The sequence below is a fragment of the Anas acuta genome, chromosome 17, assembly GCF_963932015.1.
Source record: "Anas acuta chromosome 17, bAnaAcu1.1, whole genome shotgun sequence".
Classification (NCBI taxonomy): Eukaryota; Metazoa; Chordata; class Aves; order Anseriformes; family Anatidae; genus Anas; species Anas acuta.
This window is the reverse complement of record NC_088995.1, coordinates 9,719,516-9,741,863: the sequence shown is the minus strand read 5'-3', so window position 1 is coordinate 9,741,863 and position 22,348 is coordinate 9,719,516. Positions and strand designations below refer to the sequence as shown.

The window sequence follows — 22,348 nt, the reverse complement described above, 5'->3', positions numbered from 1 at the left end:
TGGGAATGCACAATGCCAAAAGAGAGGTTTTAGTCCAAATATACCCTCATTAAACATACTTTCTGCATCACCTGGAAGTCTCTTGATGCTGTTATAATAGCAAGCTCTGCTGGAAGTGGTAAGGATATAAGAATTTTATTTTTTCCTTCCAGTCCAAGGTGTAGCACTGGTGTTTGTTGTGGCTGTTAGCAGTAGTTTGTACATATATTACTCCTTTGGCCAGATTCTGATCATATTTATGGAGCTGTAAAACTGCTGAGTTGTTTCATCTGTGTAACGGAGGTTTCAGTCCCTCTGGCTGTTTTGGTTTTTCTGTTTTGGTTCTGGGTTTTTTGTTTTTTGCTTTTTTTTTTTTTTTTTTTCTTTAACCACTTTCCTTGCTGAGAGGGTAGAGCTCTGTGGGAAGAGATCCAGCAAACTTTTAAAATAGCCTTTTAGCGTGTGTTGTTTTTTTTTTTTAACTCTTGCTCAAGGTTTTAAATATGTGAATTCTCCCTGTGAATTCTCATCTGAGTGCCTATGAAACCTGCCAGTCAAGCCTGAATCTTGCAGGAGGTGCGGCCACGTTTGTGTTCTCAGAGCTCTCTGGCACAGACACCTGGTACACCTGCGTCTCCTGCTAGTTTCAGTACTGTCACAACTTCACCCCTCATGCCTGTTTCTCTCGTACCTCCTGTTTTTCCCAAGGTTATCTGCTATAAATAGAATCTGCTCCAGCTTTTCACTCCCCCACACCCATCTTGAGGAGAATAATTACCAAATGAGATGGTTTTAATAGTGCTGAAAGAAGGAGGGCGATCCATTCTGCTGTGCTCTTTGAGGCTTGTTTCTGACAGGAAATAAATGCACAAATGGCTTAGCAATTTCCTTAGGTGACAACTGCAAAGTGAGTAGCTTTCGAAATACTTAAGCCTGAGTATTTAAACATTTGATAAACCATGGGTTATCTGAAGAATAAAATTCTTTTAACTGTTTTGGAACTGACAAGATTCTGAGCCAAGGTCTCAGTCTGAGTATAAAATGTAGTTGTTTCCTTAATTGTTGCTAGGCGGGTGGAGGTAATTGTGGTATCTGTTGTTCACCTGTCCAGAAACCAAAGCCGTGCTCAACCCAGGCGAGCAGAGATGCTTTGGGTGATGCAGCTTGCTTTCAGCAAGTGATGCAGCAGCCAGAGGGTGCAAACATGTAGAGCGTTCAGAAACCATAAACCTTCTTAAAACGAATGCGAGTAAGGGTTTAAGGTGATGATGCCAACTTTGCTGTGCTTTAAACTATGCTCACAGCAGCCCAGATGGTAACGTGGTTACATCAAGAGAAACGAAAGAGAAGCTGTCTGCAGGCTCTATGAAGCAACTGGTGAGCAATCGCTGAGGTGCTGGGGTGCTCTGCGCAGAACAAGTGCCTACAGATACAAATGCTGTGCGAAGGAACCATTAGTGGCACGCAGATACACGCTGGCAAATTAGGCTGGAGGACGATAAGACGCTCCTACAGCTTTTAAAGTCATCCTTGTCGTGATCACTTCACCATAAAATATTAATTTCTCCAGCGCAAATAAAAGCACAGCACATCTCCCAAATAATCTCTTAAAACCCAAACAGACCGGTAAGAGTAAACCAAGTCTGACTGCCCAGAGCTCAGAATGAAATGGGACTGGCAGTACTTGTTCAGGCTTTACAGCCACCTCTCTGCTCTACTCTGACAATTATTTATTACCACTAATACTGTGCTTTGTAAACTTATCCAGTGCTTTATGAAGTAAGACATGTTTCCCATTTTAAATATGTTATAATCTTGTGTGCTGATAAGGGGTGCAGGTTATGCCTTGGATGTTCATAAACAGCATTAGCACTAAGAGTTTTATTAGTGCTGGGTCCTTTCAAGCCTGTGGCTCTTTCTTTTTCTTAATGACCCTTTCCCGGTCAAGTGCTGGAATAAGGATTTTGACACCTTTATCTTCCAGGCTGGAACAGTGTGGGCATGCTTTTGTTTTGCTGGTAGTGAAAGAGCAAAACCCAAGCAGAGCTCCAGTGGAGTGACTGTTGCTCTGCATGGGTTTAATCCACTGCCTTTTGATGCTTCTCTGAGACAAATCTCGAGTTTGGATGATGGCAGCAGAGAGCCAGCTTGTGAGATCGGAGCGTGTGTGTGTGTGTGTTCGCGCGCGTGTTTTAAATAAACAAACAATGGAACAGCAACTTCAACAAATTGTGAGTGGTGCTAATTTGTTGTAGCGCTGTCTTGCCTTCTGGCAGTGTTGATTTAGGAGAAGCTGAGCAGGCTGGAAGGGCTGAGGGAGATGCTGGTTCTTTTGCTGCAGGGCGTGCATATGGTTCAGCATAAAGCACTTCGGGGGTCCTGTCCTGAGGATGCAGAGGCTACCAATTCCCCTCAAACAAAATCTTGGGCAAAACTACCTCATCCTCTGCCTTGCCCCTCCCCTTTCACTTTTTTTTTTTTTAAATGGAGGCATGTTTTGAGTCTTGATTCATGACAAGAGCCTATAATTTGTGTGTTTTGAGAACTGCCAGAAAATCCTTGACCTTGACAAGAATAGAGTGTAGGGAAGGTAAGTAGTAAGATACTTTGCTTTGGATTGTAGCAAAGCTTTCAACATCCCATGACCTTGCTGGGCAGCTTTTCATAACCCTCCTGGGGTTGTAATCACTGAAGCTGAGAAGCCTTCTGACAGAAGGCTGGCCAAATGTGCCTGAGATCTCTGCAGCCCTGGCCCACAGTTGTGCAGTGCTGCAGGGTAAGGATGGCAGGATGCGAGCCTCGCTGGGAAGAGATGGGTTTGGAAGCATATGTGGAGTGACCTCCCTGTAGCCAGTGAGCCAAATGTAAAGGAAGTTTGAAGTCTCAAGTGGAGATAAGAGAGGAATAAAACAGTTGAAATGAGAATTTGGGGTACCAGTAGCATTTGAAGACAGTCAGAGAAGGAAATGTGAATTTTTAAAATGAGTAAAATCACAGAAACCATTCCTGCAATGCCCTAAGCTCTGCTGTCCCCTTAGGATATCTTCAGCTTGGACAGATTTGACTGCAATACAAATAGTTTGCAAGACCTTGAGTCTGTGTAAGGCTGCCTGTTTTTACAAGTGATAGTGGCTTTCTGGCATCTTCTCATTTCCAGGCTCAGAGTTGCAGAAACACTGTGGTGGTTACACAGCACCCAGCACCTGAGTGTTCAGGATGCTCAGTTAAGCGTAGGATTTGGAGGGGTGTTTGATGGGCAGTGCAGCACAGGGTCTGGATTCCACCAGGACTAATTCTTCAACAGTGCTGTGCTCAAAAGACTGCACAGGAGGGGAGCATACAGGAAGAATTTGAGGCCAGGTTGGTGCTTGGAGGCAAAGATTTTTCTCTAGAAGTACAGGCCAGTTCTTGGCAAAAAAGAAAAAAGAAAAATGATGGATACAATGCAAAAGGTGCCATATTTAAAGCATTGCTTATTTGTGTTAAGGAGAACTGCTGCTGCAACCACAGGTACGGCTGAGATAAGGTTATGAGATTTGATCTCGTAGAAAAAAATGGGATGGCAAAGTTTGTTTCTCTACTCACTGGCACCTGGCATATGGTGAGAGAGATGACATTTTGGTCCAAGACTGTGACTGCCCACGTCCTCCCCACACCCCTCAACATGGAGCTTAGTGGAAATGTAAACTACTGCAACACGTTCACAGCATTAGCGGTGTTCTGTATGCAGATGCTCCTGCGCAGACTGCTGCTCTCTGCAGAAAAGTTTGCTGAGTCCACAACAAGAAATAAAAATAAGCAGGCCAATTGAGAGGATCTTTATCAAACCCTCTCCCATTTCTTCTAGTACTCCGAAGCCTTGTTTGCTCTAACAAACCCTGTAACTAAGGGGTCTGAGTCACAACAGCTCGTGGATTTAACACTCCCAGCTGTCTGCCTCATCCCTGTCCTGGAGATCCCTCCCCAGTCGCAGGGACAGCTGAAAGCCATGCATTTGCTCCAGAATTGCTGCATTTCACAACCCAGCTATCAGCTTGTACCTGCGGTGACTCAGAGCCCTAAAGCTGTGCTGCAACGGGGGAGGCTGCTGTAAGACAGCCTCAGCTGGAAGAGGGTCACAGCGTTCCTTCCCCACCGTGCCCCCGGAGCAATGTCCGGCACGAAGCTGCCGCCCCGAGCACCCCCTGCCAACTGTAGCTCACCACAGCGAGGAGCAGGCCCCGTGCTTTTAGGACCAGAAGCATCTTCTCACTCCATGCAATTCATAGGGTTGTTGATTCTGCCTAACACTCTCTAGGATTAGCTGGGAGGTAGCAGCAGTCCTTTAGTCATGTCCTAAATTCTTGCATTGTAAAGGGAGAATTCTGTATGCCAAGGCTCAAAGGTAGCTGGGAAACAGGAGTTTTGCATACCAAAGGGCCCCTACCTGGTGGGTGGGTAGGGGCTCCCTTCCTCCTCTGAGGACTGAGCTACTCCACTGGCTGTGTGGGTATTTTAGTGCAATAAGGAGTCCTTAGATTAGTGTGGGGCATCAAAGCTGCCTGTACCACTTGCAATGCAGTACCGAGCTGGAGCTGAGCCTGCTCAGTTGCTGCAGAGCTGCAGGAGGACCCGACATCTGTTGCTGCTCACTGGCTTCTGAGCCTTTATTTGTGCCACTGCTGTGCTGAGATCAACCGTGCTCTGCAGATCTGCAAGGGTTTGTGGTGCCTGGCTCTGCCTGACAAGATCTCCGACGTCCATGCCTCTGCTTTTCTCCTCCCATCTGAAGGATCCGGGCAGTCTTCATGTCAATGCTGAGAATAGATGTATAGTATACAAAAGCTCTGTTTAGGAATTGGCAGGAAGCTTTATTTCTGACTGCAGTGTGATGTTCTAGCAGTAGGAAACACCTTTGTGTTAAGCAGTTCTCTGCTAATCTCTGCCCTAGAGGGGAAACACAACTATGGAGAAGAGCTTCTTGCTTCACAGTAGCAAGAAGTAAATTGCTGTAATCTGGGTGTAAATCTGCTCTTGAGCTACTGTCTCGAAACCAGTCCAAAAATACCTCAATGCAGCATTCAGCCTTCCTTAAGCTGAGTATTGCTGAGGGTTTTGCAGAGTCCCGATGCTGGCAGGCGAGGTGCCTTGCTTTTAGGCAGTCTGGAGGGTGTGATCTGCTGGAGAGGGGAGCTCCAGCTCCCCAGGGCTCAGGCCCTTTGTGCCTAAAGCTGAAGGCCGTTTCAGTGTGGGTTGGCCTGTTTGTGCTGGCAGTGGCCCGATGTCTGTAGTTCAGCAAATGCTCTTGGATCAGCGTAGCCCAGGTCAGTAAGCAAACACTTGCTTACATTTCACTTCTTCATTGTATTGACAAGATTTAAAAATCGACAGCCCATAGCAGTCAAAACAGGACAATCTGAATACAAAAGCCCTGTTAGCTCATTGTGGAAGGGATTTAGTTACAGAACTGTGGGGTAAGAACGCAGGTGGGAATAATGGGAACATGCTGTCCTGGGCCTGAGCCCAGCAGATGTCCGGGAAGAATGAAGATCTCCTTACATCCGGTGTCCTTTGCGTGAAGACACTTCCTAGCTGCCAGGCCACTGTCCCCCCTTCCATTCCCTGTCCTCCAGATAGATTCCTTATTGTAAGCCTTTTTCATTCGGCCTTTTATCTTTTAAGGTTGAACTGATAATCGATATTCTTCTAACTTTTCACATGTAAGATTTCTATCTCCAACAGCACAGCTGGAGACATGCAGCCATCAAGAGCTCTGCAAAAGCTCCATTTTGCCAGGAGGGTCTAAAACCTATTTTAAATCCCTGAACAGCCACAGGCTTATTTCTGGTGGGTTGTTTCTTTTTCCCACTGGGGGAGCAGCATCAGTTGTAGAGAGAGACCCGTACTTAGCCATCTACCCTGCAAGTATCCTCTTTGATAACTGCCAGAGCTGATTACAGGAACTGCTGGAGGAGGATATGCACTGCAGAGGATATCCTAGGTTTGACAAGCTGAGTGTCTGTGGGACGTGCCTTTTCTTGGCATGCAAAGGATGTTGTTGTTTTTACCTTTGGGCAGGGAAGGGTGGAATTACACCTCAAGTTTTGTGACTCTCGTATGAGCTGCAGTTCACCATGAATCAGCTTCATCTCCAGTCTCAAAGAATGGAGACTCAAATTGTTAGTGAAGCATTATTATAAACAGGAGTGGGTACACAAGATTCTCTTTTTCCTCCTCCTTGCTCCACAGCTGTAACAAAAGCCAAAGGACTTGGCTCAATTATGACCACAGGCTACCAGGGGCTTGGGAAGAGGGACAGGGAAAAGGCCCCACGGCAGAGGATCAGCATTCATGTGTTTCTTTCATTGCCTGTATGCGGGGAACAAGACCATGAAGCTCTGGCACCGTGCTCTTCTTGTTGTAGAAGCATTTCTCAATTACGATATTTAGTTGCCTGAGTTTGTGGGCAGAAGGAAGCTGGTGCAGACACCCTGGGATCTGCTGTTCCTGGATCCGTGTCGCCTGCTCCCCCCCCCCCAGCTCAGTGCCGTTGGAGTCGTGAATGGAGATGGCCCGAGCAAGTCAGCAAGAAACTTGCAGAGGCCTTCTGCCGTGTTCACTGCAGCTCAGCAGCTCCGGGGAGATGGGTGGAGGGGAGGTTGTTCTAGCACTTACATTTTTAAGGCAGGTGGCCATTTTAAAATGTACGTTTCAATTTTGATTGCAGTTTTTTAATTGCATTTAACAGCGCCTGGTTCTCCATTCTGCATCCGTGCAGCCACGTTCTATTGATGGCCTGTTGTGATTTCAATGGAACATCATGGGATGTACCTGGCACGTCGGGCAGCACTGGATGGAGGTGCCTTTAGCCCAATGTACCTGGCATGGTAAGCGGCAACCAAGCGGTTAATCTGCATTCTACTGCTCGTAGTCTCAGCTTGTATAGCAAGGTGTTCCTGCTTTGCTGCAGCCTTGCAATGACTGGAAATCACTTTGCTCTCCTGATGTTAGTGCTTTCACGCACAAAGGGCCCCTACCCCTTTCACTCATGGCGATTCCCCTTCCCTGTACAGTTTGCCATGCAGTAGGGAAGGGACTAGCCATGTCAGGCTCTGCTTGCTCTTCTAGGACAGGAAAGAGAAGGGACTGGGGACATCATCTGACTCTTTATCTTCTCTCCTTTTTGGGGCAGGAGCAGTTGAGCATTTATTGCCCACGTACCAAATGTCCAAACGTTGCCGCACGAGGGTACCAAACAGGTGCTTGTGTCCATAAGCAAAACAATTTCTGTGGGAGTCCTGCAAGAGCTGCTTCAGGGAGCCGGGAGGGCAGTTCTGCCTGGCACTAATTGGAATGTAACAAACTAAATAAGGGCCACTTTAAGTTTGCTGATGTGGTATCCTCTGTGAAATAATCCTCCATTCTCCTTCTCCTTTCCATGTCCACAATTGCAACAACAGCTGCGCATCCTGCTCTGCCTTGCATGTCGCTTTCTCTCCCTTGCCCAGCTCGCAGACCTCTTTCCGAGTAACTCGACATGTTGTTCTTACCTATTTTGAAGTGTGAGATACTCCTGTGTGAAAACAAGGGTGCTGCATCCTGTTTTCTGCTTGAGATCACCCCAAAGAGCTTTTGCTGCTTCACTGCCAGTGATGAACAAAGTGCATGTTCTTGCCTCTGCTTCCACATTCTGCTGTCTGCCTGCTCGCAGGGGCTGGGGATAGGGAACCGTGTGGGCTAACACAGTTCGTGCATTCCTCTGTCTGCCTCTGCTGCTCTGGAATGTGAATACATTTACAAGGCATGGGCTAATGACCTGCCAACTGCAGCTCCTAGGGGGAAGGTTAGCAGCCATGAAAGACCACCTCACTGATACCTCAGGAGAGCCATGGAAATAAGTTCTGTTGGGATGTGGGGAGAGAAAGATCAGATGAGCCAATGAGCAACAGGAAAGCTCTTCCCACTGGGGTCTTCCAGTGTTCTAAAAGAGTTAGTTCCTCTGAAACTGAAGGGTGGAAAAGCGATCTGTTTCAGTTTCACCCAGATCCAGTAGTAGATGGACAAAGTATTTTTAATGTTAGAAGTAAATTGGTGGAAAGAGCAACATAGGAAACGACTGATTCTGTCTTGTCTTGTTCTTCCCCATGCTCACTACTGCAGCGTGTGCTCAGTGCAGCAGAACTGCTTGGGAAGGCAGAGATATAAGCCAGCAGGCCACTATCTTGTCCTAAGTATATTATAACATGCACAGTAGGCTAGCGCTTTGATGGCATCTAATTTGATACATCTAATCTGTTTGTTGGTTTTTATCTGCAGTACGGTTAGTGCACTGCTCAGGTGCTCGGTGTCTAGCCTTCTCATCCATCCACAAATCCTCTACGTGAAATGAGTGATTCCTTAGATCTGTTTTTGATTGATTCTTTGCTTCACTGGTGTTGCTTCTTAAAAGGTAAACAATATTCATATGCTGCAATCTATAACACAGAGGTGAAATCAAATAGCATCTCCTGCCAGAGGTTGCTAGGATAACCCATTTAGCATTCATTCAGGAATTACTTTTATGAAGAGATGTAGCACTATTAAAGAGAATCAAACCTGTAATGAATATGTAGATTTTATACTACTTAACGGGGTGAAGGCATTCCTCTTCTCCTGTATTTGGCAATTTAATTTTAGTGATTTCCAGAGTCCTTATGGAAATTGAGAGCAAATTATGTTTTTCCTGCTTTGTAGTGAGAGCAGCAAAGCTCCTGGAGCAGCTGGTATGTTCTGCACCATCTTCATACCCACTGGATCACTGTGTGCTCCAGGCTGGGCACAGCAGCTCAGTTACCCAGCTCCCTGGGCACAATTGCTTGTGAAAATGCTATCAGCTCTTAGCTTGCGTAGCTTTGTTTGATGTGTGGCATCTGCTTGCAGCATTACTGCATTCTGTGATTTGTGCCCTGTATTTCCCACACCTTTGCATGTGCTGTGTCTCAGTGCCATGGATATGGTGGAGGTAGTGGAGAGCCTCAGCCTTGCTTCCTTCCTCCCTTGCACAAGAATATCTGGCAGGTTCACTGCTCTGAGAACTGTGTGCCTTGAATGACTAGGAAGCAACCTAAATCTGAAAAAAAAACATCTCGAATGCTAATTGAACAAAGCCTTTTGTGATTGTTTTAAATGCAAAGGAATGAAATTTTGCACACCAACTTCAATGCTAATAGACTGTGGCCCCAGTGAGATATTTACATATTCTTTAGTTTTATTTTGTTGTTGTTTTTGTTTTTGCTTTTGTTTTTGTTTTGTTTTTTTTTAACCTGAAATGCAGCTGAGCCTCTCCCTAGCCAGGGCTCCTCTGAATGGAGAGTTTATTTTTTGTATTTATGTGCAGAAGAAAGAAAAGGAAGGGGTCTTAAAAATTGTACTGAAATACATGAAATATAAACCACTGTAATTTTTCAGGGACTTTTGGGGCTTTTGTTGTTGTTATTGGTGGTGGTAGCCAAATGTTCAGGGTTTGTTAAGAGCCATTCTCTGCAAACTAATGGATAGCAAGGCTTTTGTAAGGCTGCACCTGCCATTTGTTTGGGAAGATCTGCTAACTTTTATGCTGGACTTAACCTTGTAGTTATCTTTGGTCCCATGCTTTCAGCTAGAACTGAGATCTCAGGAATGCCACAGATTAAGGAATAATGCCTGCTTCTCTCTTTGCTAACAAGATTTCCAACACCCCCCCTCTTTCCCTACACCAAAAATGCATCATTGCTAAGAAGTGTTTATAACTGGTCAGCTCTGGAAGACATCTCAGAAGGGATTTCTTTGTGTTCAGGACTACACAAGATACCGAAGCCAGGCTGATGCTATAAAGCTTTTGCCAACAAAGGTATGCAGTCAAAGGGTGTGTGCTCTGACCCACCTGGCTGTCCTGGGAAAAGCGCTCAGTGGGCAATACCTGGCAAACCTTTAAACACGGGGCTCTGAACTAGGCTGAAGGTTTTCCTGCCTTGTTCTTTACATTCATTTTGTTGGGGCTGCTAAATCCACGTTAGACTTCAGCTAACAAATTCAAATGGGATAGGCAGCGTTGTAGTACTTAAAAGCTGACCACTGCTTTTAAAACCTCCTAAAGGTAATAACCGACCCCATACTTACATCCTACTGAACATGAGTACTTTTGTAAAATTTGACAGGTGAGATAAATAGAAGTAATTTAAACAACTTGTACTATGCTAATTTTTCTGCTGCAGAATGTCCTGAGATTTAATAATAACATTATCTTCCTCATAAAGGTCAGTAAAAAGCAAAACTATAATTCTACGTCAGCTTCCCGGGCTTTCCCTGCAGGCTCATTACCTGGCTTCAAGATCATTTAAAGCAGAAAGAAAAAACAGAAGTAAAAATCCCCAAACATTTCCTGCCAGTAGCAGCAGCAATCCTTGACTTTTTGCAAAGGCTTAGACAAACACGTACACAGAGATTTCTAGGCCACTGCTTCAGGTGCCACATGAATGGGAAATAAGCTCACTTTTAGTTCAGTAACATACTTTTTTTTCAGTGTGTTTAGGAAAAAAAATACTGGCTATGCTGTTTCCTTTCCCTTCCTGCATTTCTTTTTTTGATGGAACACTTACAAATCCTATTGAGGGATTTTGTGTGTTATATGCGTGGAGAAGCACCATTCTATCTGCAGTGAAAACAGTGTAGTAATGGGCTGTCTCCTGAGCATGATGCATTTATATAGAGAGATGCTGTGTTACGTTGCAAGCCATGTTTTTGTCCTTCCCTATCGATATATCTTGGTGACCCAGAAGTAAGTGCTTTTACTGGCCTGGTTAGATAAAAGTGGGTATTTGGTGCCTCTCTTGTTGCTTCCTCCTTTTAATCAGCAATTCTGGAAGCAAGCCACTAAAGCCAGACACATCGCCTGCGTGCTGCAACTCTGATGTAGCTAATTACAGCAAAACTTGTTTTTAAAGTGCTCAACACTGCTCAGCGCTGGTAATCCCTGTCTCTGTCGTGTTTTTGTGATGCTGCAGAATGAATTTCTATGGCAGAAACACTACAGAGAGAGAAGAACTAACTGGCTAATACCACGGCAAGCCTGCATTTCCTTCTTTGGCTGCAACCCTTTTTAAAGGCAGCCACCTCAGGGAACAGTATTCATGTGCCAAAGGCTCAGTGGTGGATGCCCCATCTACTGGGTTCTCATCCACCGCTGGAACGGATGGGAACAGAAGAGAAAAGCAGAGCAGGCATTTTAGCTGTGGGTCAAGGTGAAAAGCCCCTGAGATCCGTGTGGGTGCAGAACTAAGTGCCAGGGCACTGAGCAGGGGCCACAAAATTGTACCAAATGCCTAACCAAATTTCAGGCTAGCCAAGTGGAGACATGTGTCCCGTGGAAGAAGGGAGGCACATCCTCGGCATTTCTTTTGGTAACCACAAAAGTACCATGCTAGCGAGTCAGCAGTATGGGAGGAAAAAATGCATTAGTTTACTTTTCTGTAGCTTTTTTCATAAAGAAAAATCTTTTTGTTGTACAGAAATGGATGAGGTAAATTTACCACCTTTCTGCCAACTGAAATATTTCTATTAATCACCAGTCAGTAAGAATCACGTTTGAAAAAGGCTTATTTTTACTAATGAGAGTCTCACTCATATTTCTTTTCCTCGAGTACACATACTTGACCCCAAGAGAAGATAATTCAGTCTAATGCTTCATCATTTGAAGTCTGATGGGACAGAATGTGGTAATGGGGCTCACAAGCAATAAAAACATTAACTCAAGATGATTTTAAGACAAAACTTAAGCTCTTCATTTCTATGGATGTATGGCCCACTCCTCCTTCAAAAGCAGAAATCTGTTTCAATAATAACATGAAGTGGGAAAGGAATGAAGAAGGGGAAGGCTAAAGGTAGCTGGTTTATGTCTGGTATTTAATTCCTATGTTTGAAATTCAGCAATTGCTTTAAACCAACTTTAAACTAACAGATAAATGCCTATTACAAATAGTAGCTGGCACTTTCAAACAAAAGTCTCAACAACAAAGTAAAAAAAAAAGATCTTGGATTTCTGAAAGCAGCCCCAACTTTAAATTCTAGTTATTATGTGCTTTACTAGCTACCAAATTTGCAGTTGCAGTTAGTTAATTCTGATCCTCCTCAAAGTAGATGTTTCCTAATTGTCATAGTACTGGGAAAGTCAATATAAATATCTAAACTAAAACACATCATAAATAGTGTTTGTGAAACACATGAACTATGCAGAGGGAACCACTATCTTCCTCTCTTCTCAGTATTTCAGGGTAGAGAGACTGTGACTTGAGACAGGTTATTTGACTCTATCAGTTTAAACAAAATTCCTTCAAGCTAAGGGAGGGGAATTGACTTAAGAAAACAGTTTCAGATTGCTGAAGACTTTTGGTGGCATTTGGCTCGCTCAACACCCTGAATTTCAGCCAGTTCGGGGTTGATTCTAGCCCCTGAGGTTAGTGGATTGGGCTGTGGACATTGCCAGGGGGCTGGTTTTTAAAGCAGCCTTTCATACTCTTAAGGAGATTTCCCATTCGCACCTCAGTGTGATTAATTCCATCTCCTACAGATTTAGTTGCTACATGTCATTTTCACAACCCCAGAGCCACCGGGTTTTGTAAGACTTCAACATGTAAAAGCCAGGAAACAAACTACACGGTAAAGCAGGGAAGCTGCAGCTTATGCCGATTCTTTTACATGCTCAGATACGCAAATGGCAGAGAGGTAGATGCTTCTTTTTTCTTCCCTTTTTCTATCTCCCCCATTCACCCTTCAGATTTGCACCAGGGAAGGGAAACAGCTTTCCTCTGTACCTAACTATTGTTTTCTCGCTGGTAGCTTTTGAACACTAATTCCAGCCAATGCTGATTTCTTTTGTAAAAAGATACTCGCAAATTTGAGTTTTGAGAGGACCAAAAATGAGAGCCACTGATGAGAACCACTCCTGTCTGTACTCCGAGCAGGATCACAGCTTGCAAGGCTGGATCATTCCCAGGCCTCCTTAGTCAGTGTCAAGCCGAAGGCAGCCTGCACCGTGTTAAGCCAGTCTATTAAATGTCGACTTGCTCAAGTGGAAACAGCAGGTTCACACTTCTCGTCCTCCTGTTTTGCAGGTGGTAAAGTGAAGGTGAAAGGAAGAGAAGGTGGAGATGGAACTGCCAAATCATGCCAAACAACTGCTACTGCAGCTGAACCAGCAACGAGCCAAAGGTTTCCTCTGTGATGTGATCATTGTGGTAGAAAATGCCCTGTTTCGTGCCCATAAGAACATCCTGGCAGCCAGCAGCATGTATTTCAAATCCCTTGTCCTGCATGACAACCTGATTAACTTAGACACGGACATGGTGAACCCCACCGTGTTCCGGCAGATCTTGGACTTTATTTATACTGGTAAGCTCTTAACGACTGACCAGCCCGGTGAACAGAACTTTAATGCTCTCCTCACCGCAGCAAGCTACCTCCAACTGCACGACCTGGCAGCTCTCTGCAGAAAGAAGCTGAAGCGGAGCAGCAAGTCCTTTGCTGGCAAGGCCGGCGGCCTCGGGGTCGGGAGATCCGCCAGGAGTCAGAGACTTTCCACCGCTTCGGTCATCCAAGCTCGCTATTCAGGGTCAAATGAGGGGATGAAGGGCTCGCACTCAAAGGAGCTGTCAAAGGGAAAGCTCTCCGATGACGAGGTCTTCATCAGCAGCTCCAACCAAGAGAACTGTCACTCCTTAAGCAGGGGAGCCAGTAAGAACGGCGGTGGGGGCGGCAGCGCGAACGGGAGCACCGGCGACCAGGAGCTAGGCCTCGACCTGTCCAAAAAAAGCCCGTCGCTCCCTGTTGCAGCCTCCCACGATGACACGCAGCACAGCGAAAGCCAGCACGGCTCTCCCCAATCTGCCTCAGCCCCCGCAGCCAACAGTGCCTCATCGTTCGACGAGTCTGGAGTCGGAGCCCCTCACAGCATGGCGGACAGCAGCGACCCCATGGAGATGGATCTGAGCGAGGAGTGCCACCACGCGCTGACGGAGAGCAGCCAGCGCAAGGGCCTCCGGCACTCGTCCCGCAAGAAGGAGTGGATCAAGAAAGACAGCGCCTTTGACCGAAAGGAGGGGAGCAAAGACAGGGACGAGGGCGAAGGGCTGCCCAACGGCATCCTGCTGGGGCCCTTGTCCAAATCTGTGGAGCGGAGCTTGGCCGGAGCCTACGGCGCAGACCTGCCCTACCCGTGCAAGGAGGAGGTGGAAAACGGGAAGGAGAACAGCGACGACAGCGGCCAGAGTGAGAGCGAGAGCGGCGGGCACACCAGCGCCAACTACGTCTACCGGCAGGAGGGGTTTGAGCCAGTGGCCTACGGCGACAACCTGTACGTCTGCATCCCCTGCGGCAAAGGCTTCCCCAGCTCCGAGCAGCTGAACGCCCACGTGGAGACGCACACCGAGGAAGACCTTTACATCAAGGAGGAAGGCACGTACGGCAGCAAGGATGAAGCTGAGGATTTGTCCAACCCCAACCAGGCCTACGCCGCCGAGTCCCGGCCCTTCAAGTGTTCAGTGTGTGAGAAGAGCTACAAGGATCCAGCGACGCTGCGGCAGCATGAGAAGACTCACTGGCTGACACGGCCCTTCCCTTGCAACATCTGCGGCAAGATGTTCACGCAGCGGGGCACCATGACACGGCACATGCGCAGCCACTTGGGGCTCAAGCCCTTTGCTTGCGAGGAATGCGGGATGCGCTTTACCCGGCAGTACCGACTGACAGAGCATATGCGTGTCCACTCAGGAGAAAAACCTTACGAATGTCAACTGTGTGGTGGGAAATTCACCCAGCAGCGCAATCTGATCAGCCACCTGCGAATGCATACCTCTCCCACATAAGCCAAAGACTCCAGAATGAGCTTCGAGCCCATCCGCAGTGATTTACCTTTCTGTAGACTTGCTGCTTAAAAAAAAAAAAAAAAGAAAAAAAGAAAAAAAAAAAACAAACAAAAAAGGGGGCAGCTCCCCACACTCTGTTCAGTCATGGGAGGCCTAAACAAATGTAGCTTTAACATTTAAAAAAAAAATAAAGTTCCTTTTTTCCCTTTTTTTAAAAAAAAGAAAGGTCCACAGCCAAGCTGATGCATTTAGTCCAACTCTCCCTCCAAATCTTGGTGATCTGGCAAGAAATGCCGCTTCTCTTTGAGCATGTTGACTTCTTTGCCATATTGATTACCTGCAGCGGGAAGCAGGACTGTGGGGGAACTTTTGACCTCCGCTGGCTGCCTCCTCCCTGCCTCGTTCCTTTGTGTTGCTGTTCCCCTACTCACGTCCTCTTTTAACATCCAACTCAGTAGGGGCATTTCTTGCCATTAAAGAAAAAAAGTACATCTTTTCAGCAGCCTGAGCAGCTGTGAAATAACACAGCATTGCCCTCACAAGCGTGGCAGCTGTGTCTGTGGACCATCTCACAGGGTCGGCAGCCCCTTCGGATCCGGTGGGAAAGCCACAGCAGTGGTGGAACCCCCCAGCCGTGCCCAAGGGCTGCCCAGGGTGGGGAGAGCAGCCTCCCGAGGCATGCACCACCAGAGTGCTTCACTTCAAGAAGTGGTGATGCTTCCCTCGCCGTCCCTCCCTCTTTTTGTTTTGATCTTTCTCCCTGGCACGCATAACCACATGCCACCCGTCCCCACAAAACACGCAAACCTCTTCTGCCTTACCCATGACTGAACAGGGCCTGGATGCCCTGGGAATTTCCTTCAGTGAGCAGGGGGTCGTCTTTACTTTTCTAGTAGTTTCGTATGAATATTCTTTGCTTAGAGGTACTTGTTTTATTAAAGGAAAAACCATTGTAACGTTTATGTGAATGTTTGAACTGGAAGGTCTGAGGTTAATTCTAGGGTGGGTGGGTGGGGAGGGGGTTTGATGTAGGCTGGACTTGCTACAAGTTCCTTAGGTACTTTTTTATTATTTTTTATTTTATTTTTTGTGTGTGTGTATGTTTTTAGCTTTCCTCCCTCACTAAAGAGCGAGTCTGTGTGGACAGACTTGTTACCTTTGCTACCTCTTGAATTCATGAGAACAATAAGATGGTTAGTGAAAGATTAGGCATTTTTTTCTCTTATTGTAAGTAATTAAATGTATAAAAGTAGAAGCTAAATTAAAGTTAAGGGATTTTTACCACCCTGTCCTTCCATCGAAAGTCAGCTAGAGAAATGTTAACGCAAAGCTTGGCCAAAGACAAAGCAAAAAATACGCAGCGCCAGAAGCTGTGCTGGCTGCTTGGATTGGCTTGCTGGCAGTCTCTTGGCTGGTTGTAGTAACTTTTAGATAAAAGAAGAAAACTTCTCGGAGCTTTCTGGGCCCTTTCCAGCTTTGTTTATTGACTCTGGATACTTTGGGGAGAGGAAAATGTCCCCCTCATCTTCCGCTCCCCCAGCACATCTGGGTCAGTCTGCAAACACCTGGCAGGACAGAGGGTGAGGGCATAGCAGCCTATAATTTACTAGAATCCAGAGTGCAATAAGGTGGGGGAGAGGAGGAGAAAGCAAACCAAAGTGTTTCATATCCTCCCTTTTAGACAATTTAACACACGCACACAAAAAGAAAGAAAAATGAAAAGAAAAAGAAACAAAATGTTCTTGCAACATCTGCATAAGACATCACAGCCAACAGCTGCTATTGGTTTAGGAGAGAAGACAGAGAACGTAGCCCACCGATTCTTGGCCCCCTTGACTTTGTTGGCGTGACCTTGTGGAAAGCTATGGCTTATTTCAAGCCTCCCGTGACTGTGGTGGTAAAAATTCACAGCCAGTAGAATCATCCCTTCTGAATTGAGTAAGGTTTACACTTGCGTTTTTTCATATTTTTTTTTTCTGCTCAAACCAGTATAGTCTCTATGCGTAGAGTTTACCAAACCTCACATTTTGTCTTTTTTTAAAAAACAAAAAACAAAACCATTTTTTTTAAGTTTTGACCAAAAAAGAAAAAAGAAAAAAAAAGGAAAAAGTGAGCATGTTTAACTAAAACAAAGAAATATAAGCTTCATTTTGTTTTGTTTTGTTTTGTTTTTTTTAAGGTAGACTAGTCCAAAAGAAGTTTTTGGGTCAATTGAATGAACCGAGGAAACTGGAATCCAGGCTCCAAGCAATAGAGAACCCAACTGCGCCTTGGCCTGGTGTCACGTTACAGGGAACACGCTCGCCCCTCTCCTGCCCGCTCCGCTCTGCTTCTGCTCGTGCCATTGTCTGCCTGCTCCGGCCCCGCTGCGAGCTGGGGGCATGAGGGGAGCCTGGCCTTCTTTTTTCTCATTGTGCCACGATGCACTGTTTTCTTTTGCGGGGTTAGGTGGGTTTTTAGTGTCTTTAGCACTTCCACGTTTTGAATATATATTGAATTCTTCTCCCCTCGATTCCCTGCCAAGCCCTGAGAACGTCCCCGGAGTCGTCTCGGGGTGAGACGGGGAAGGCCTTGCCATCTACCTTTTTCTCGGAGCAAGTCTCAGCAGGGCCCAGGGACAGCTGTGCGAGACGAGTTCCTAGGCACTTTGACCCTGCCTTTCCCTTCCCTCCAGCAGCCCGCAGGCTGAGCTGGACCCCAGGCTGCCTGCCGAGCACGGCTCCCCTTGCCTGGCTCTGGACCCGTGGAGCCCAGCTTGCCCGAACAATTTTTAGCTCTTTTGGTGAGCGGCACGCGGCTGGCGCTGAGCTCTGCTCCCGCTGCCACTGCCCCCTTGGCTGTGCCCTGCGGTGGCTCTGGCCCTGGGGACAGCAGGAGCCTGAGCAGAGCCCCCCGGGAGCAGCCGGAGCTGCTGCCCTTGATTAGTGCCATTTTTACAACACGTGTGTGGGTGGTGCAGCCTCTCCTAACCCCTCCGCCCCTCCAGGCCCCCGCTTCACTTTTTTTTAAGCCTTGAGAATCATTGTGACGATTCAGGACCCAATGCTATTTTTTTTTTTTTTTTTTTTTTCCGGAGCGTTTTTTTAAACTTTACCCCCCTCCCCCAGCACTTAAACAATACGACATAAAGTCTGTGTACAGCGAGAGTATTGTACAAAAGGAAATTTTGTTCTTTTTTTTTCAAGTAGCTGTGTAAAGTTGTGTTCCATAGATTGAGTATAAACAACATTTTCCAAATTGTGACAGTAATAATGAATAACTAATAATACTCAAAACTTCAGGGACTGTTTAAGGCCTGCTTTGGGCCTGAACACTCAACTGCATTTGTACGACATAGTATTGTATCAAACATTTTTCTGTATTTTAATGAGAAAGCAAAACACTAGTTTCATATTTAAGATTTTAAGAGTTTTAGGGTGGGGGGGAGGGAGTTGCATTTTTTTTTAATTTTATTTTAATTTTTTTTTGAAATACACAAAGAGCCTCAAGAGGAATAAAACAATTTAAAAACAACAAAAAAGAAAAAAAAAAAGAAAAAAAGAGGCCTGGCAGCTTAAGTATATGCTTTAGTCACTTAGTTCCAGAATGTTTTCGGAATAACAGGAAAAAAAAAAAAAGATAAAATAGCAAAAGTTGTATAAAAATAAAGAAGCTCATACCCAAATTCACAAAACTATTTTTTAAACCAAAGCACATTTGAATGAGTATGGAACCTCACTTGGCTCAGAAAAGTACTAATATATTTATCTCATTGTTTACATAAACTTTTACAGTTTCAGACCTCAACAGATCTAGGGGCCAGTCAAAATTAATCTTTGCTTTTTCCATTGGTTTGTCTTCTGAAGGCTACTGCAGTGTTCCCCAAACCGAGAGGGGAAACCTGCGACCCAGCCTGCATTCCAGCACTGCTCGGGGAGGGCGATCAGAAATACGGCACGGAGATTTAGGGGTTTTTGACGAGGGGCATCGCAGAAGAGACCCAGGCAGGACTGCAGAGGCACTCCTGGGAGTGTCTCCATCTGGGCAAGCAGGAGGTGCTTTGGGCTAGCCGGGGCTGCCCAGGCCCTCGCTCTGCAGGTGCGGCAGGGAGGCGAATATTGATATTTGGCCTAAGCCAGCCGAGCTCTTCCTCAGAGGAGTAGGAGTGGGTAAAGAAAGGGTAGGGAGAGACGTGAGAAGCTCTGGAGATCAGAGAAGGGTGTTGACAGAGGATGGTGGGAGCTGCTGTACCCAGCACATCTCCTTACCGCTAGCCATGGGTGAGCTGGGCTGAACTGTTTTCCAGTCCTTACTGCAGAACGTCCAAAACCAAATTCCTGGCAAAAAAAAAAAAAAAGCCCAGCTCTGTGCATCTGGGGGAGTTAGCAGGAGCCACAGAGACCACAGAAGACACCAAAGAGCTATTGGCACGCAGCTTCTGTGAGGCTCTGTGGCTGCTGACGTGGCAGAGTACGCACAACTCTGAGCCGCCCTGCCGCGCCGGGCAGGGGCTGCGCAGAGGCGGCCGACGTCCCCGCGAGGACGAGGCGGTGACTTGGGTAGCTTTAAGGGTCTGGGGTGAGGCAGAGAGCGCAGGTACGTGGCCTCCTGTTTCTGTCCAGAGCTGTGCTGGGGCCTGAGCTACCCCGTTCGGACTGTCTGAGCCACCTTTTAGTTGAACAGCTGGATGGATTCACTCCAGACCTTACAGTCACGCGCAAAGAGACCGACCAAAACCTGCAAGGCTTTCTAGGTGAAACCTAAGCTTGATTTGCATGTTAGAACAGTCGAAAGATGACCAATGAAGATGGTTTGCTAAACTACCGCTGAAGCCAAAAAAAAAAAGGATTTTTTTTTTTTTTAAATTCCCCATCATTAGTCTTGACCCTTTGTAGCTTTTACCTTCTACACCAAAGCCACCTCAAACATTTGAGGGGGGGGGCTGATGGAAAATGAAATATTAATTTTGCCTGGTCTTAATATCTAACAAAGATGGTGCAAACACTATTTGACAGTGTTGTTTTTGTATCAATATGTATGTGCAGTAATGAATGTATTTATTTCTCAGATTCTGTATGCACAGTTTTGCAATGTAATTCAGAAAGTTGCAAACACAAAGATGTGTCCGCAGGGTCTTCTCTACAGGATTTCAAAAAAATGAAAAAAATATATTAAAAAAAAAAAAAAAGAATCTCAGAGACTCTCAGCATAGCCATAAACCATAACCTGTGAAGACAATACAAAGACTGGACTTTTGTAGCTTTGCATAGAAGAGGAATTTATGTTTTGCTGTATTTAAATGTTTCCAGTTACAGTGTCACTCTTTTAAGATTCCTGTTTTGTTTTTTTTTTTTTCCTCTCTCTCGTGTGTGTGGAAAGCATTGTTTTCAAGCAGTGCAGGTTCAAAGTCTGGGTTAGCAGTATTTTACCGTGTCGCTTCAGTTCCGAAAAGCAGGAATATGGGTCTTGACCAGGGAAACATCCAGCGCACTCAGTCAAACAAAATTAATTCTGGGGTAAATGCTGGCAAAATTCAGAGAATGTAAAAGTTATCAGAGGAATGGTTGTGTGCTTCCGATTGCAACTTGTGACTGAGAGGAGTCTACGTCCCGCCCGAAGGTCAGGACAGAGCTCCTTTACCGACCCCCCTCTCTTCCTCCTTTCACTGTTTACTGTAGAAGCAATAAGGTCTCAAAGGTGGGGAGGTGATGCCCAAGGTAGCTGGAGGAAGCTTCGTGCCAAACTCAACAGCATTTGTGCCATTTTGTGATGGGCCTCGCAAACGACGTTGAAGTGTCAGATTCCCTGCCAAGTGAGGTGGTAAGAGTCCCTGGGAAAAGCTGTACTTCACAAAGCCTCTTGTGCCAGTACTGGTAGAGTTAGCAGTTATGGTCCTGCAATAACCTTAAAAATCAGCACGACGAAAGGGATGTTTGTTGGTTTGAGGGTACATGCCAAATTCAGAAACCTTCCCAATCAGCTGTACTGGAGTTAAGGGAAAAGTAAATCAAAAACAAAGCAAAAAATCCTCCCCACAGTTTAAATGGGTTTGAGGTGCTAAATGGTAAACATCTAGCTCTCTCTAGCCAGCAGAAATGCTTACCACTGAGATGGCATGTTTGATTAAACTCTTATTTAAGCAGGAGTTTAAATTCTAAATGAGCTCTGACCTGTGATCCTGCAGTATTTAATTGGTCTTCTAGCATTTTTTCTTGTTGTTGTTGTTTTTGTTTAAACTTAATGATTTTCTCAACTTCAACAAAGTCTCTTCATTTACTATAACCCCCCCTTTTTTTCCATAGTTACTCTTTCACTCCAGAACTGGTCACATTCTTGAAAACAAAATTTGCAGGTTGCTTTCAGCAGCTGCTTTTGCAATATTTTAAGTCCCATGGTACCTTATTGTCTTTTTTTTAGTGCAGGAGATAAGGAGGCAAGCAGTCGATGATTTTCAGCCCCTTTCCACTCCTTGTATTTGCATTTTTTCAGGGTAGGGGAAGAAAGCAATTTCACCTTCGACAATTTCCCAAGACACTCACTATATTTGCTACTTTCCTTGTAAAAGCAAAAGCTCTATGATCCTCTGTGAGGCAGTTCCAGCTCTGCCACAGAGTTCCCAGCTGGGCCTCTTAGGAAGGCTTCTTCATTTCAGCCCTAGTTCATCTCTGTGCCACTGTTTATTCTGCTTTCCTTTTTTGAACTAACATGACTCAAAAATACTGAAACAGAAGTTTAGAGAGAGAAATTAATTTGTCATTCAGTCATTCCTGCTGTCTCTTCTCCTGGAAGCCCAGTGGCTTCAAAATATAAACGGATTGGTGTTTTCTGAACAGAGGGGACCCTGTGGGATGCTGTAGGGAAGGTTTAAAACAATATTTTGTGCTGCAGTATTTGCTGGCAGTTAGGGGACACACCTCATAGTGCTTGCTTTTCCTGAAGAGTGGGATGTTTTTTAAACTTTCTCATTCACAAGTTATCAATCGAAGCACCTGGACAACTGTTGCTCTAAATGCCACGAGAATTGAGGATAACTGGCTGAGGATAACTTTTCTAATGAGGACAGGACCTTGTTTTGGCTGGCTGGATATTTTCCCCCACTTTATTTTAATACTTTAAATACAACTAAAAAGGGGATGCTCCATCTCTCTCTCTCTCTCTCTCTCTCTTTTTAATTTTAAGCCTTAATTGTCAGTCAGTCTAGGTGCCCTGGATGTTTCCTGGGGAGGGGGAGAAGAGGGCAGGGCAAGGTAAAGGCCGACATTCCTGCTGCAATGTTCTGTTCATTTCCTTCAAGAGCTTGAATTCAGGTCAGAGCCACACGGAGTTGTGGCTTCAACTCAAGTGTCATATAAAAAGATACAGAAATTATAATATGATCTCAGCATTCAGAAATTTGCAGTCTTAATGTACAGTGATGAGAAACTGTTATTTTATGATCTTTTCATTAAAAGCTTGATTGAAAAATTACCTCTTTTGCTCTAGAGTTCACCTTGTTCCTCCAGCTGACTGTGTCCATGTTTTCTCCTCCCTCATTT

General features: G+C 45.6%; 1 protein-coding gene across 1 annotated transcript in view; it reads left to right on the top strand.

The window, feature by feature from the left end:
• The window catches only part of HIC2 (HIC ZBTB transcriptional repressor 2), an 81,075-nt gene extending 58,795 nt beyond the window's left edge, over window positions 1-22,280 (top strand). Inside the window, exons 2-3 of the mRNA XM_068701129.1 lie at window positions 6,707-6,845; window positions 13,086-22,280. Of these exons, the coding sequence (XP_068557230.1) occupies window positions 13,122-14,834 (1,713 nt within the window). The 5' untranslated portion in view covers window positions 6,707-6,845; window positions 13,086-13,121 and the 3' untranslated portion in view covers window positions 14,835-22,280. The remainder of the gene's footprint in view (window positions 1-6,706; window positions 6,846-13,085) is intronic.
• Window positions 22,281-22,348: the final 68 nt, after the last annotated feature.